This window comes from Tiliqua scincoides, chromosome 5, assembly GCF_035046505.1.
Source record: "Tiliqua scincoides isolate rTilSci1 chromosome 5, rTilSci1.hap2, whole genome shotgun sequence".
Classification (NCBI taxonomy): Eukaryota; Metazoa; Chordata; class Lepidosauria; order Squamata; family Scincidae; genus Tiliqua; species Tiliqua scincoides.
Window position 1 is genome coordinate 63346286 of NC_089825.1, and position 17191 is coordinate 63363476.

General features: G+C 44.2%; 1 protein-coding gene across 1 annotated transcript in view; it reads left to right on the forward strand.

Annotated features, from left to right (window-relative positions):
* CNTNAP2 (contactin associated protein 2) overlaps positions 1-17191 on the forward strand; it is a 1320279-nt gene that overhangs the window by 639245 nt on the left and 663843 nt on the right. The window contains exon 5 of the mRNA XM_066629190.1: positions 16418-16627. Within this exon, the coding sequence (XP_066485287.1) occupies positions 16418-16627 (210 nt within the window). The remainder of the gene's footprint in view (positions 1-16417; positions 16628-17191) is intronic.

Below are 17191 nucleotides of genomic sequence, written 5' to 3' on the forward strand. Positions count from 1 at the left end.
CGCCTTGTCCATATTCGGCAAGAAGACCAACAAGACGGCAGACTGGTTTGAAGCCCACTCTGAGGAGTTGACACCAGTCATTGAGAAAAAGAGGAGAGCTCAAGCAGCACACAAGGCCTGTCCCAGTGAGCGCAACCTGCAGGTCCTCCGAGCTGCTCGCAGCAAAGTCCAGCAGGCTGCCAGGAGATGTGCTAACGACTACTGGCTCCAGCTCTGTTCCCAGATACAGATAGCAGCTGACACAGGCAACATCAAGGGGATGTGTGATGGTATCAAGAAGGCCCTAGGTCCAACACAGAAGAAAATTGCCCCTCTGAAGTCTGCAGCAGGCGAGGTCATCCAGGATCGGGCGCAGCAGATGGAACGCTGGGTGCAGCACTACTCTGAGCTATATTCCAGAGAAAATGTAGTCACCGGAGAAGCGCTGAACAACATTGAGTGCCTGCCTGTGTTGGAGGAGCTTGACAGTGAACCAACCCTAGAAGAACTTCACGTGGCCCTGGACTCCCTTGCCTTTGGCAAGGCACCTGGAAAAGGCAGCATCCCTGCTGAAGTCCTAAAGTGCTGCAAAGAGATCATTGTCACTGAGCTGCATGAAATCCTCTGTCTCTGCTGGAGAGAAGGTGGAGTACCTCAAGACATGAGGGATGCAAACATCATCACGCTGTACAAGAACAAAGGCGACAGGGGTGACTGCAACAACTACCGCGGCATCTCTCTCCTTAACCTAGTAAGAAAGTTGTTTGCCCGAGTTGCACTAAAGAGGCTCCAGGTACTTGCAGAGAGCGTCTATCCAGAATCGCAGTGCGGATTCCGAGCCAACAGGTCCACCACTGATATGGTATTCTCCCTTAGACAACTGCAGGAGAAATGCAGGGAACAACGGCAGCCACTCTTTATAGCCTTCATAGATCTCACGAAAGCTTTCGACCTGGTCAGCAGGGACGGCCTCTTCAAGATTCTCCCCAAGATCGGATGTCCACCCAGGCTCCTCAGCATCATCAGATCTTTCCACAAGGACATGAAGGACACTGTTGTCTTCGATGGCTCCACATCAGACCCCTTTGACATCCGAAGTGGCGTGAAGCAGGGCTGTGTTCTTGCGCCAACCTTGTTTGGGATTTTCTTCGCTATCCTGCTGAAGCATGCCTTTGGAACTGCAAAAGAAGGCATCTATCTCTGGACCAGATCAGACGGAAAGCTCTTCAACCCCTCCAGACTGAGAGCAAAGTCCAAAGTTCAGCTGAAATGTCTGCGTGACTTCCTCTTTGCCGACGATGCAGCTGTCACTATCCACTCTGCCAAAGATCTCCAGCAGCTCGTGGATCGTTTTAACAAGGCCTGCCAAGATTTTGGACTGACGATCAGCCTGAAGAAAACACAGGTCATGGTTCAGGATGTGGACTCACCTCCCTGCATTACAATCTCTGCGCATGAACTAGAGGTTGTCCATGACTTTGTGTACCTTGGCTCAACTATCTCCGACACTCTTTCTCTCGATACCGAGCTAAACAAACGCATCGGTAAAGCAGCTACCACGTTTTCCAGACTCACAAAGAGAGTCTGGTCCAACAAGAAGCTGACGGAACATACCAAGATCCAGGTCTACAGAGCTTGCGTCCTGAGTACACTTCTGTACTGCAGTGAGTCATGGACTCTTCGCTCACAACAGGAGAGGAAGCTGAACGCATTCCACATGTGCTGCCTCCGACGCATCCTTGGCATCACCTGGCAGGACAAAGTTCCAAACAACACAGTCCTAGAACGAGCTGGAATCCCTAGCATGTATGCACTGCTGAAACAGAGACGCCTGCGTTGGCTTGGACATGTTGTGAGAATGGATGATGGCTGGATCCCAAAGGATCTCCTCTATGGTGAACTCGTGTAAGGAAAGAGCCCTAAAGGTAGACCACAGCTGCGATACAAGGACATCTGCAAGAGGGATCTGAAGGCCTTAGGAGTGGACCTCAACAAGTGGGAAACCCTGGCCTCTGAGCGGTCCGCTTGGAGGCAGGCTGTGCAGCATGGCCTTTCCCAGTTTGAAGAGACACTTTGCCAGCAGTCTGAGGCAAAGAGGCAAAGAAGGAAGGCCCATAGCCAGGGAGACAGACCAGGGACACACTACACTTGCTCCCAGTGTGGAAGGGATTGTCACTCCCAAATCGGCCTTTTCAGCCACACTAGACGCTGTGCCAGAACCACCATCCAGAGCGCAATACCATAGTCTTCCGAGACTGAAGGTTGCCAACGTAACTCTGGTCATCGGATTACTCCTCTGACTTTATTCAAGGCGGTTTATATAGGCAGGCGTTTCTAAATCCCTCAAGGGGATTTTTACAATCATAGAGGTTTTCAAGAACCAACAACATTTCAGAATGGATCTTCCTGGTTTGGTCTCAGTTCTGGCCTCCAGTTCTCCCACGCAGGCTGACAAGCAGCTCCATCTCTCACATGGAGAGAGTGCTTCTTGTTCACACACCTGGGCTTGTCAGCTGCTTCAAGGTCTCACCATTCTCAGCCATTCAGGGAGCTGCTGGTGTCTTCAAACTGGTGACCTTGTGATGTTATCTTTGGGCTAATGGAGGCTCTACCCTCTAGACCAGGGGTGCCCAAACCCCGGCCATGGGGCCACATGCGGCCCTCAAGGCCTCTCAATGCAGCCCTCAGGGAGCCCCCAGTCTCCAATGAGCCTCTGGCCCTCCAGAGATTTGTTGGAGCCCACACTGGCCTGACGCAACTGCTCTCAGCGTGAGGGCGACTGTTTGACCTCTTGCGTGAGCTGTGGGATGAGGGCTTCCTCCACCGCTTGCTGTTTCACTTCTGTGATGCAGTAGCAGCAGCAAAGGAAAGGCCAGCCTTGCGTTGTGCAAGGCCTTTTATAGGCCTTGAGCTATTGCAAGACCTTCATTCATTCATATAAGTTCCACCTCTAGTATATTAACTTATGTAAATTTATGTAAATTTATTCAAATGTTAAATGTAAATTAATTCTTCCCCCCCAGCCCCTGATACAGTGTCAGAGAGATGATGTGGCCGTCCTGTGAAAAACTTTGGACACCCCTGCTCTAGACCAGACCTCCTGCCCTATATACTATATACTCCTGCCCTATATAGACCAGACCTCCTGCCACATATACTTCGCTCTTCATGCTTCTTGTCAATTTTTTTGTCATGTAATGATTTAATTGTATTAATTTTATTAATTCAATATTAACTGTAATGTAGTAATTTAATGTAAGTGAAAAACTGGTAGTGTGCCTTGACAATTTTAGTGCCTTGTCAGTGTTCCATGAGCTGAAAAAGGTTGAAAATGGCTGGTATAGACACTCTGTCCCCCTTTGTTTCTGGTAACCCTATTTTTAGGACCTCTTCCTACCCCCAATTTTGCAAGGCAAAAACTTCCATAAGACATTGTCAGCATTACAAGGATGTGGGAAAGTTTGTAGGATACCAACATAGAAGGTCTAGGTGCAGTTAACAATTGATTACTTGTCCATAGAGACCTTATTCTGCCCTGAGAAGTAGGTCATAAGTGTTTCCTTTATATATATTGAAAAACTGAGGCTGAGATGCAGTAACTTGTCCATGGTCTCCCAGCGCATTATGGAGTGATTTAGAGCTGTGCAGATTTAGTTTGCATGATTTATCTGATAAATGCACACATCCCAAGAGATCAGTACTCATGGTCACCATTTGAAATTTAAATCTGACTACCAGGCCCAGGTTCCACCATGAACCACAGTTGCTCTCACACCTGTTTCACTGGCAAAGTAATTATTTTTGCAGCAGCACATTTTGCTCCCATGAAAAAGAAAACACTTTTCTTTCATTTTGAGAGATAAGAGTTGTTTTGTTGGAGAGGAAAATAGGAAATCCTACCCATACAGGATTAAGCATGGCTTTTTCAGCTTATATGAGGTAGGAAAAAAAAAGAGAAAAAACCCTACCCTTTAAATTGCTTCTGAGATTTGAGGCATTTACCTTCCAGGTTTAAATCTTCACATGTTGTGAACATCTCTCTATTAATTCCTAAAGCCTCATCACACTAGACATATTGAGGCTAATTGTGGGAAAATATTCTGGTGTTTCTCTATGAACACCCATAAGAAAGAACAAAGCATGATCTATAAGAAAAGGCAGACTGCATGTTTATTAACTTTTTTGAGAGAAAATGTTCTGATTGTCATTCACATCTCCAGTGTCTGAGAAATTTGATATGTTGTTTGAACACAAATTAACATGAAATTACGTAACAAGATGAAGGAATGAATCACTTGCATCCTTTCATATGTCATGCAGAGACCCAAGGATGAACCACCATTTAGCTGTCAGAGTTCATTTTGTAATGCAAATATTTTGTAAATATGACCTCCAGTACTCAAATTATTCAGTGAGATATGCAGTATTTAGATTTTGTTAAATGAATACAGGTGGAGCCTATTTATCCGAGTTAGTTCCATTCCATGACTCGGCAAGATTAACAAAAATTGTTGTCCTAAATTCTATAGAGTTACACAAATACGCTGCAGCCTGACGCTTCCGGATGGAAGGAAACTAAGGCAGCTGTTATCAATCCCCTACCCTCTGAAGTACTAGCCCTCCCGTTGCCAGCTGTCCTGCTTCTTTCACAGGTGGGATGCTGAGCTTTTAAGAGTCCAGTCCTATGCCTGCCTACTCAGAAGTAAGCCCCACTGTAGTCAATGGGGCTTACTCCCAGGAAAGTGTGGATCATTTTGTTTGTGTCGGCTAGAGCAAGAGAGCCTGCATCATCTGGGAAATACTCCCCGGGTTTGTTAAAGCAATCCCCTCTGTTGCTACTGCCCCTGTGTGTGTGTGTGTGTGTGTGTGAGAGAGAGAGAGAGAGAGAGAGAGAGAGAGAGCGAGCGAGCGAGCGAGCGAGCGCGAGAGAGCATGAGCATGAGCATGAGCATGAGCTCCACCTTGCTGCATGTGCTCTGGCTACAGAGGTTTTTGGCCCCCCCCTTCCCCTCTTCAGCCTCTTTGCTGGCTCAGGGGCTTCAAGAGTGTTACTGTTCCTTGGCAAGGGGAACTTCTTCCAGGGCTATTTCCCTGCCTGGGTGAGGCAGAGCCTTTCTGCAGTATTTTGGGCTGCCTGGAAACAGAGCAGAGGCCGGCACAGGGCAAAGGTGTGTATGACTTTCAGTTCCCCCACCCCATTTGCATTGAAACAAATCCGAAGATAAAAAAAATATGTGGATAAATAGGCTGCACCTGTATATGTTTATAATATACCATGCAGACTTGATGCCACACCTGTTGGCCTTGGAGGGGTGGTACCACCATGTCTGCCATGCCACCACCACCTCACCCACCACACTGCATCCATCTGCCCACCAGAACAGGCAAAGCCCTGTGCAGCATTTAGCACCACTCTGAAAGCCTTCTGAGGCTCCTGGAGCACTCTTAACCTCTTAAGAGCACTCTGGGAGCCTCAGAAGGCTTTTGGAGTGGTCCAAAATGTCACACAAGGCTCTGTATGGCTAGGTAAGTATGGGGGGGGGCGCTTCAGTGGAGCTTACTCCCAGGAAAGTGTGTTTCAGATTGCAGGCTTAACCCATTTCTGCCTAGCCCACAGGTGTACAGTTTGATCCCTGTTGTGTATATGCAAAGCTGGGCAGAAATAGCTTGATGAAATGGAGCCAGTGTGCATGGCAATTTATAGGGTAATGCATGCAAAAGACATGGAGAACAAGGGATGAATGTGAATTAATATGATTTAAATAGTTTTGGCTGGGAATTAAGTTTAAAAGGTGAAGCTCAAGCCTTCATGGAAAAGGTGGGGCTCAGTGTCTTACCTAGAGAGGGCAACAGGGGCAAATTCCTTGGGCATAGCAACTGAGGGGGTAGCACTGCCAGTCTTGCCCCCACCACCTGTTTATCTTTCTTTTTAAAAAAGAGAAAGAAGTTAGCAGCTCCACCAGCTTCTTGCAGTGTATGTGATGACATCACCATGCTTTCTTCTGGGTCAGAGGTCACAGGGGGCGTGGCAAACTGAGAGGTGGCCCTGAGCAGAGAAAAGTCCAGAACAGCCTCTGGTGGGCCTTGAGGACTTTGAAGGAAGTAAGAGGTGGTCGCTTCTGTGAGGTAACTGCAGAATGAAAATGCTGCAAAGGAGAGTCATTGAAAAGATCATGTACAGAATAACTGGGATCAGATGCTCTGCTAAGCTACAATTAAAACATGGTTTGGCATCATCACCATTTTGCAGACTTCCGTCTCCTATCAAAGAGAGAAAATTTGTGACTTCCATTCCTATTTTGAAACACATGGGGGTTTGTCATTGTGTCTGAAGAGCCAGTAAATCCTATCTTGTTCTACCCACAGTCTTTGAGCATGTCAAGATGTCAGTTTGATATCCTGGTGTGGCTGCAAACTGCCTGGGATTTGCCGGGTTTGTATGTAATGAAAAGTCTCAGTTTTAAGCCAGGAATGGAAACTGAAAATTTTTCCCCTTCGGCTGTGAAGGTGCAGGCGGAGCACATGAGCCTGAAGCTCATGATGGTAATGTTAAGCCATGGGGCATCAGGTTGTCTCAAATTGGCTAGTGTTATAAGTAGTATTGGGCTATTGCTTCTGCTGCAGTCTTTATGGCAGGGCTTTTCAGAGTGGGACGTTACAACGCCCCAGCCTCTGGGCCCTGGCCTCTGCCCCCTTAAGGGGCGGGGGTAGCCAGGAGGCAGGGAGGAGGATCGTGGCGCTCAGGGGGGCTGCAGGGGCTTGGGTGCACTTACTCAAGCCTCCTGCAGCTTCCCGGGGGTGCGGGGAGCCTTGCGCGACCTTCTGCAGGGCTCCCTGCAGCTTTGCAAGCGAAAGTGGAGCAATCGCGCCCCACCTCTGCTAAAGCTCCACTTTCACTTCTGAAGCTGCAGGGAGCCCTGCAGAAGGTCACGCAAGGCTCCCCGCACCCCTGGGAGGCTGCAGGAGGCTCAGGTAAGTGCACCCAAGCCCTGCAGCTCCCCTGAGCAGTTCTATCCTGGGGATCATGCTACTGCCTCTCTCCGCCCCTGTAAGAACTTAGAGCAGCTCAAACTCTCCCCCAGAGTTTAAAAACTGCTGCTTTATGGCCTTAATAATAATACTGCATCTTCTCTAGTATGCCTGGGTTTTAGAAACCCTTGTGGTGTTATTTTAAAAAACTACACAATGGGGTTAAAAGACAGGGGGAGGAGATGGGCTTTGCCCCACCTGGCTACTTAACTTTTTCCCCTAATCCACATACCCTCCCTGGCATATCATGCCATATGATTTGAAAATGAAGACTAGCAGAATCAAAAGCAAAGAAAAAGTTTTTACACTTACCACTAATTTTGAACATAACAACCGTTTAAAGCAATGTCATCTGAAAGGCAGAACATCCCTTGAGAATATTTGTGTTGTAGTGTTTCTGCAGATTAAAATATTACCTCCCCCTTAACCAAGATTATCTAGAGAGTTAAGGTGTCCCTTAAGTCTTCAGGATAATTATAGTTTAAACAAGCTTACCCTAGCAATATCTTATAACAATTAGCTTTTTCTATTCTAGCCTTTTCATTTCTTTTAAGGTTTGAAAACTGTGCACTTAAAATTTGCCACACATTACCTAAGAATCATAAAGAGCCTCATCTATAGCAGCTGAAACCTCAGTGACATTTTATTCATTAATCTGAATGCATGGTTTTATGGTGCATTTGTATTTTTAAATTAGGGCAGCTATTTTAGCTGTAATACCTATTTGTTTTTTCTTTTTGCCTTAATTTGTAGAAAAAAAGAGAAAGAAAGGAGCTGAAGCAACACCTTAAGTATACTGATCAGACAGGAGAAGAATGGAATGCACTTTGTAGCAAAACCAATGAAGCTTCAAAATCTAATATGTAATGAACCTAATGAGAGCAAGGATAGTGTAGTGGAATTGGACTTGGACCTGGAAGATCTAGGTTTAAATCCCCACTCAGCCATGAGGCTTCTTGGGTGAACTTGGGCCAGTCACTATCTGTCAGCCCCACTTACTCCACAGGATTGTTCTGAGGACAAAAGGGGGAAGGAACTACGTACACCACCAGGAAGGGTGGTATAAAAATGTGAATTTTTTTTTTAAAAATAATGTGCCCCTCCAATAGTGACACACAGGCGGGTCCCCATATCCACAAATCTGGTATCCATGTATCCCCCCCCCCGTACGCCCATTAACATGATTTAAAGATTTATCTGCTGGAAAATATTCTTCCTTACATAGATCACTATAACTTATAGCAGCAATACGCAGGCTGCCTCTTGGCAGCCTGAACGCTTGAACACACTCGATCTGGGTTAACAGAAAGTGGAAGCTAACCATTTCCTATTAACCTCAATTGAGTCTTTTCAAGCGTTCAGGCTGCCAGGAGGCTGCCTACACGTTGCTATAAACCGGTAGGCTTATAGCGACCTGTGTAATGAAGAATATTTTCGGTAGAATAATTTCCTGTAAGCATATAAATCATGTTAACGGGCATGGGGGTGGGGTTTTCCATACCCATGGTTTCCCATGCTAACACACTAAAAGCCCTAACTAGCCTGTACCTGGGCACTTCCACTGTTACCTCTGTGAATAGTGCTTCCTCCAGAGGCAGCTGCTATATGCTGCAATAGGTGACTCACCTCACAATCATGCCTGCGGGAAGGGACCAGCTTCTCCAGTTGTTGCTGCCTCCTGGTTTCTCCTTCACTCCTCCTTCCTTGCCCAGAGTGCTGTCTTTTGAAGGGCAGGATCAAGACACAGTCCCATGTGACTGCTGGCACATTGCTGCCTTTAACCCTCTCCACTTCTGGTGAGGTTAAGCCAGGCAGAGCAGTGCTTCGTGGCCATGCACATGACTAATAACCTGCATGGCCAAATACCATTTGCCATCATACAAGTACCATTATATGAATGTATACAATTGATAGGCACTGCTCTGGGTCCAGAGCTCCCCTCCTCCAACTTCCCAGGGACTGCATAAGAGATGTGTGCCCTGAGGGGAAGAAAGAAGAAGTGCTTGGGCCAGAGGGAGCCCATAACACTGTCTACTATAGAGACCAGCACTGTCTTGAAAGGTTTGTTACAGTTATGTACTTCTTAGAAGCACAGAAATACAGAGAGTTTTATAATTATATTTATAAGCCACCTTCAGAAGTAGGTGCATAAATACCTGAATAAATTCCCTTCACCTCTTTGATCTAGCTGTCCCTTCAAATCTTCCTAAGAAGACTTGTTCCAGGTTCCTCCACTATCTGAAGTGTGGTGGACGGTGATCTAAGACACAGTCTCTTGTCAATAGCAAGGAACCCCCCTCTTGGGGAGGCCTGTTTCTTCAGCCTTGATTTTTAGACAAATGGTTGGCAACCTTCAGTCTCGAAAGACTATGGTATAAGCCTACAACACCTGATATTCCCAGACGGTCTCCCATCCAAGTATTAACCAGACCTGACTCTGCTTAGCTTCCGAGATCAGACAAGATCAAGCATGTGCTGGCTAACAGTTGCTGGCTACAACTCATTGAAGTTAATACCTTCTTTTAATTTAGAGAGTCTTTGGACCTCTCAGATTGCTTTGAGGAATGGTTTGCTTGGGTTTTAACTGCTGTTGTTTCTATGCTACACCTATGCTCTATGTCCGGGTGGCCAAACCTGCTTAACATAAGAGCCATGTATGATAAACTTCATATGTTTGATTGCTGAAAGAAAAATGTTTGAGAATCAGGTGGCCAAACTTGCTTAGCACATCAGTATTCTGACTGTGCTAAGTACCTTCTTGATGTATTGGGGTTATTTTTCTTCTACATAACTTGTGGGTCATTATTTAGGGGCAGAGTTTGGGAATGGGTAGCATTTATTATATTATCATGAAACTCATGATCATGGTGTATATTAGGTTCCAGGCAGTCACCCATCAAGGCAGTGTTCAGACTTTAACCAGCTTAACTTCAGCAAGATGGCTTTATCATATGTCTTCAAGCCATGCCCTGGGTTTAGCACCCTTCACTGGTCAGAGCTGGTCTAAAACCTCTTGGCATCTGAGGTGGCATGCCAAATGCTGTCCCTCCCTTACATGGGGTTGTGTTAGTCTCTGCTCCTCACACTTGCTGGCTTAGAAACAGGACTGGCCCACCACTCTCCTCCCCTCTACAATTTCCCTTCCTCTCTATCTCCCTCTTTCTATTCCAATCCAGGGAGTGACAGGGGGGAAGAGGAACAGTAGAGGCAAGTGTTCTTCCATATAATTTTGCAGTGTAGACTAGGCCTGCCTTTTGCTCTTCAGAAAGTTGTGCAATTGACAAACTCACCTGAACTTGTCCTGCCTTTTCCCAGGTTCTGCAAATTTTTCAGCCTTCTTTTTTATACCTTAACTGGTATCAATCCCTTTGAATTTTGTTTCTTACTGAATTACTTAGGGCCCAATCCTGACCAAATTTCTAGCAGCTGCAATGCAGCCCTATGGTAAGGGAACAAATGTTCCCATGCCTTGAGGAGGCCTCTGGGACTCTCCCTCCACCACAGGATGCAGTGCATGCCCCATTGGCACAGCTGCACTGGTCCTGGAAAACTGGATAGGATTGGGCCTTTAGTTCCTTACTGAATTGTTTAGGGATTGAGTTTATCACAAAGTTTGCTTTTTGGGATGGTGGTGGTTGTGGTGATGAACATATCACCAAAGACAGCCTATCCCTCAGGAAAAACAATGTACATCATAGTCTCTTCTCTGTTTTTGGCATATGCCCATGCTGATGAGTGAAGAGCCAAACAGTTTTGGCTCAGACCTATGGCCTGATCCAGTGGGGTTGTTCTTACATTCTTATGAGCTACACATTGAAGTGGCAGTTACCCTTTATAGGAGGTGATCCGCATCACTCCTCTCTTGGCCAGTGTTTTCCCAGAGAGGGGAAAACCCTTGGCAAATGTGCACAGGTGAACCTCAGCACCATTTGCTTGCTTCCCTGTCTCTGCCAAAGCAGGAAGGAATGTAAATTCCAGCCTGGATCCCCTCCTTTAATGCGTAAATTTCTACCTTCAAAAGAGCTGAACATTTTCACCCCTGTTTGCATAGGGCCTGAAAAGATAGCAGAAATGGGTGGCACCTTTTTGTGACAGGCATTAGGAGTGGACCTCAACAAGTGGGAAACCCTGGCCTCTGAACAGCCCACTTGGAGGCAGGCTGTGCAGCATGGCCTTTCCCAGTTTGAAGAGACACTTGGCCAATAGTCTGAGGCAAAGAAGGAAGGCCCATAGCCAGGGAGACAGACCAGGGACAGACTGCACTTGCTCCCAGTGTGGAAGGGATTGTCACTCCCAAATCGGCCTTTTCAGCCACAGTAGACGCTGTTCCAGAACCACCATTCAGAGTGCGATACCATAGTCTTTCAAGACTGAAGGTTGCCAACAATATCATGGTGTCACAAAACATTGGTTATTGCTCTTCTACCCAGGCTGCTTGCAAACCAAGGAACAAAAAAAAAACTCAAGCCAAAAATTAAGACTGAAAAAGAGTTTACTTACAATCTGATGCAAGCTCACACAAACACTTTACTCATATAAATATTCTTAATACTGGAAGACCAGGAGCCCTAAATAGCTGCCCCTGGCTGCATGCAGATATGATAAAAAAAAGCAATAGCTAAAAACAGAGACTAAGATACACTCTTCTGTAATGCAAAAATCAGCAGACAAGAAGCTATATATACACAAAGAGGAATCAGCAAAAGACACACCCTTTACAATGACCATTGAAGGGACCACATACAATTTCACTTTAAAGAACTAAATGCTCCCTCAACTGATGAATACTACTCAGTGTTGCTATTCCCCAACACATTTTTCTAGCTGTCTTTTTCTCTGATGATAATTCAAGAGCTTTTAAAATTTAAAGGTGAAAAGGACCAGTTGTTGCATAGCTTGCGGGGACTCCAAAAAAGTGAAACAGTTAAGGTCTAACTGCAGGATGCTTACTGTTGCCTTTTCAACTAAATGCTACAAGGGCCAGTGTGCCAGATGCATTTGTTTATGAGGTTAAACCTTCCCTTTAAATATGCTTTTGGAAGATCTCCCTTTAGGGCTTAATTCAAAGAGTGTTGAAGCCTGTGGATTGGTTCCTATTGACTTCAATTGGCTATAGATCATCCCCTGGATGCTAAAATATGACTGCAGCAGGACTCAAAGGGAATGGTAATGCACCAGCTGTGGGGGTGCCATAATGAAGAAGCTAGCTAAGGGAGGATGCATGCAGGGGAGGTCAGTCCAAAGAGCACATTTTATGACATGATCAAAATTATGGCCTCCACAAATACAAGAGAGCGTGATCATCTTGGAGGAGGAAGAATAGCACATCTCCTTCTGTGTTGCTAATACTATGAGTGCATCTACATTGCTTAAGAGATGCAATTGTGTTATAATTGAACACAATTACATGTGTTCAAAATACTCCAAACATGTAATTTTAAGGATGTGCAAAATTCCCCCTAGCCACTTCACCAATCTCAGCCAAACTCTTGTGGCTTCCATCAAAATGAAAATGGTTGGTTTATTTCACCTGAGGAGGCATCCCTAGTTTCTTTTGAATTGCCCTTCTGGTAGGAATCCAGTGGAGCTGAGGGATGTGCAGAGCCTTTTAAGATATTTCACTCTAGAACAGTGGTTCCCAACCTTTAGGAGACCAGTGAGTCAAAAATTGGAATTGTTATGGACCACATGCAACTCCCCCCCCCCACCCCCTGCACAAAAAATACATTTAAATTTGTAAAACAGGCAGCCCTTATTATCCAAGGGGGTTCTATTCCTAGAACCTCCATGGATAAGGAAAACCACAGGTATTAGAAAACCTGTGATTTTCACCCCCACAAGCCCATCTGGAGCTAAGCTCTGGTCGGTCCAGAGGCTCTTCTGAAGCTCACAGAGGCCACAGGCAGACTTCAGAAGAGCCTCCTGAGGTGAGAGGAGCACAGCTCCCCTCACCTCTGGAGGCTCCAGGTTGACCTGCATCACAACTTTGGGACAGATGAAGAAATCCACGTGTACTGAACTTGCTGAGAATGTGGGCTGCCTGTAATTAGAAAAAGATTTACTAAAGATTAATTATTATTAGAGAAGACTTGTGGTTTGCTGCTTTTGCAGTCAGCTGCAAGCAGTCCATTGTCTGCCTTCTCTGGTGGTTCATGGGGAACTGCTTGCTCAGAGAGACACAAGAAGTGATAAAAAGGGATTTTTTTCCCCCTGAGACCTCACAGACCACTTCTCTGGGTCTTGCAACCACCTGTGTTCCCCAGACACAGGTTGGGAACCAGTGCTCTAGAAACTTTAAGACTTCAAATTCCTATGAAGTTTCTTTGAGGAGACACCTCCAATTTCAGTGGCAATTCTATTCAGAAACATAGTCATTGGAACAGTGGTTCCCAAACTTTACAATATTGGGACCCACCTAAAAAAAGTTTCACTTTACCAGCCACTCAAGCCTTGGTGGCTGGGCAGCAGTACTTCCCCCAAAGTTGCAATTGTTTAACCCTTGATGCTTGTAGCCTAATCCACCCTGTCAGTTTCACAAACCACAAAAATTGGGTTGTGACCCACTGGTGGGCTACAAATCCGCAATTTCGGAACTGCTGCATCAGAACAAAACTAAATCTGCATGGAAAAATCTGAATGGCCCCTTTAAGGGGTTGCTTGAGTTTCTGTTGAACTTATTATAATTTTTTTTCCTATTCCCTTGAAAAAGATGGTTTGCAAATGAATCCCATTGGGAATGGCACCATACTCCTATCATCCAGTCCTACCAGCTGTTTTTCATTTGATTTGTTAAAGCTTTTACACATACACGCACAGGTGCTTCCCTATGGTGCACTCAAAACAGCTGGAGATTGTGTCTGAATATTGCAGTCACATCAGTGGAGCCCAGGGTCTTTCTCACCCAACTGACACTCAAATCAGGTGAGAAAAGCAGGAATGGTCTTGCCCACATGTTTGTAATATTTACATATGCAGTCTACAGCTGTGGGGTTGCACTGTGTGGAAGTAGTGTGCCACTGTAAGAAGAGTGTTTTGCCTTTTGGAACACAAAAAGCATTGAATGATACTTCCCCTTGGAGTAACCGCTAGAGCTAGATTCCGTATAGATTTCCCCAAGCAGTAAGAACATTAGACGTTCTCAGAGGGGCTGTGGATATCATTTGATTTAAAAGGAGGATCAGTTGTGTCTTATGGATATTAGGAACTAGAGAGATGGATTTACATGGAGGCTTTGTTGCATCTCTAATATGATGACCTTTTCTGCAGAGTTTATTGTCTTTTTCAAGGTTTTTAATGAACATGGGGACATTGGATATTTTGCAAGACAAATTGAAAAAGTCCCCTGTGTCCTGTTTTGATTTGTCTGTATTCTGTATATTACAACTGGCTAATTCCACTTTTGTATTTATTTATGAACTAATTCCTACTCCTGAAAGTATAATTCATAAGATGAGGATTGATAGTGCAGGCTGCCCTTTCAAGGCACGCATTGCTTCTTGCAAGGGATTTATTATTGCAAGGGTAGTTTGTTGGAATTTGTGTTTTTCTGTAAAGTGGGTTGTGTGCACTAGACTTTAATTCATCCTTGGACTTTGTTTCATGAGCCTAATACTAGAGGTGGATCTATTTTTGCGTTTAGATTTTGTTTTATTTATGGGCTGATGTAAAGCCTCAGATTTGGGGAGGGGGAGAATAAGAAATGGTGGGAACAGTGACCTGCCAACTCAGAAGCATTCTGACTTGGACAGCAGAAACAGTGCTATAGGTAAGACTGTGACTAGTGAGCCAGTTTCTGGGTTCAAGTGTCACCTTAGTTACTAACTCACTAGCAGGTCATGGCAAGTTGGTATTAGCTCCCAATTACTATGGAGATAATAATACTGGTATGTGTTACTTGTTTAATTACTGAGGTTGCTGAACTCTACATTTTAAAAAATGTTATAATATGCTATTTAAATGTTTGAGCGGTTGGAAAGAAGAATTTTAAAAGGATTGGAACATGATAGCATTCTGCCGTTGGGTAACAAAAGGCATAAGAACAGTAACTGTTTCTTTGTTCCCCTGGATATGGAAATAACTTGGATCCTTCTTCCATCAATAAACTGTATCAATTTTATAGAGTAATGATTATCGCCTTCTCATTTGCTATATAGTGATGTAGCAGCCCAAGGTTCAGGTTTCAATTAGGGCCAAACTAATTATAAAAACATATGAGCCATTTTGCTGGATCAGTTCACAGGCCCATCTAGTTCAGGATTCTGTTCCCAGCAATGGGTAAGCGGATGCTCTAGAGAAGCTCCCAAGGAGAACATAATAGATATACAGTAATCCCCCGTTGTTTAGCCTCAGCCATTTTTAACTAGAATGGTAAATGTAAGTGTTGTATCTTTCTGGCATTGTCTCACTTCATATTCAACACAGGAATTCCAGCAGCAAAGCATTCTGGGACATAGCAGAAATCATACCCGCCAAACCATACCCACATTTCCATAAGCTTTAACTTCTTACACTATACCAAACACCTTATTAATACAAGCATTAGTATGATCTACTATCAATCTTTTAGTTAGTTCCTCTTCATTATTAAATAATATATTTCATGTTAAATATTAAATGCATTTTAAAATTTAGTACTGACTACTAAAAATATTTATATACCACTTTTTGACCACTACCACCCCCACCCCCCCAAAAAAAACCACCGGTGTATAAGACTGCATTTTACATAGCAAAATAAAGGAGAAGGGGTTCCCCTATTCAAGGGGGCTAACAAAAAATCATCTGTCAACCTTAGACATGACATTGACATGACATGCAAGCACAGTTCATAATTGCAAGAAGGAAGAGCCTTTTAAAAAATTTGACTGCCAGATGGGGCACCTCCACGGGTAAGTACTTTTGGTGGACTCCTCATCACATCCCTCAAGTTTAAATTAGGCCTAAAGATAGGAGAGACATTTAAATGGAGGTGGTTCAGTATGTGGCTGAAGAGTATGCCTTGTATTGGGTCCCTAGGTTTTCTGGTGCAATTTAGGGAATTGATGGTTGGTTGTAGTGCTCTGTCTACAAATGCTGATGTGTTGTATACAATCTCTAGGGTAGAAACCAGCAAATGGTGGTCATGGACAGAAATTTAGGTTAAAGTCAAGGCAGTTATTTCGTCTGAGAATGGTCTGCAGAGTTTGTCTTGGTGCATCTCATCCTTGGCGCAAAAAAAAAAAAATCCAAACATTAACTACATTGTGACACTATTCTACTTTTCATTCTTTCAGTAAATTATAGCCAGGAGAAAATGTTTTCAGGGTACATATTACATTTATTGGATGCTCCAAATATATGTGTTTTTGTTTTAGATGGCCCCAGTAATGCATAACTGCTCAGCAACCATTTCATTTATTTTTCCCTTTAGGGGCCGATGTTATCAATTTTGATGGCCATGTTGTGTTACCGTACAGATTTGGACACAAGAAGAAAACACTGAAAACGCTGAAAGATGTCATTGCTCTGAAATTTAAAACCTCTGAAAGTGAAGGTATCATCTTCCATGGAGAAGGCCAACAAGGAGACTATATCACGCTGGAACTGAAAAAAGCCATGCTGGTCCTTAATTTAAATTTAGGTATGGTTTGAATATTTATTTTTAAATCTGCCAATTTGCATTGGATCTAATCCAGTGGTTCTCACACATTTAACACCAGGTCCCACTTTTTAGAATGAGAATCTGTCAGGACCTACCGAAGGTGCCATCATCAAGCAGGGAAATTTTTAACAATCCTAGACTGCAATCCTACCCACACTTACCCAGGAGTAAGTTCCTTTTACTATCATTGTTAAAAGAATATACATAGTAGCTTGTTAAAAGTACAAGTCTGTAACATTTCCCCAAATGCAGTCACATTCCATGGTTGCATCAAGTCTAATATATTAAAAATAGAATATTGAAATGAACGGAGATCCACCTGAAATTGGCTCACAACTCACCTATTGGGTCCCAACTCACAGTTTGAAAACATAGATCTAAACAATTCAATGAATGCGAGCATTTATCTCATCTCCATTTTTTTACTTCAGACATATCTAAAAAAGAGGTGTTTTAGGGTATAGTGAGCAATTTCATTTATAGTTAGAATGATTACAGATCATTTGCCAAAGCTTTTGTGCAGTAATGGGAACAAATATGTTA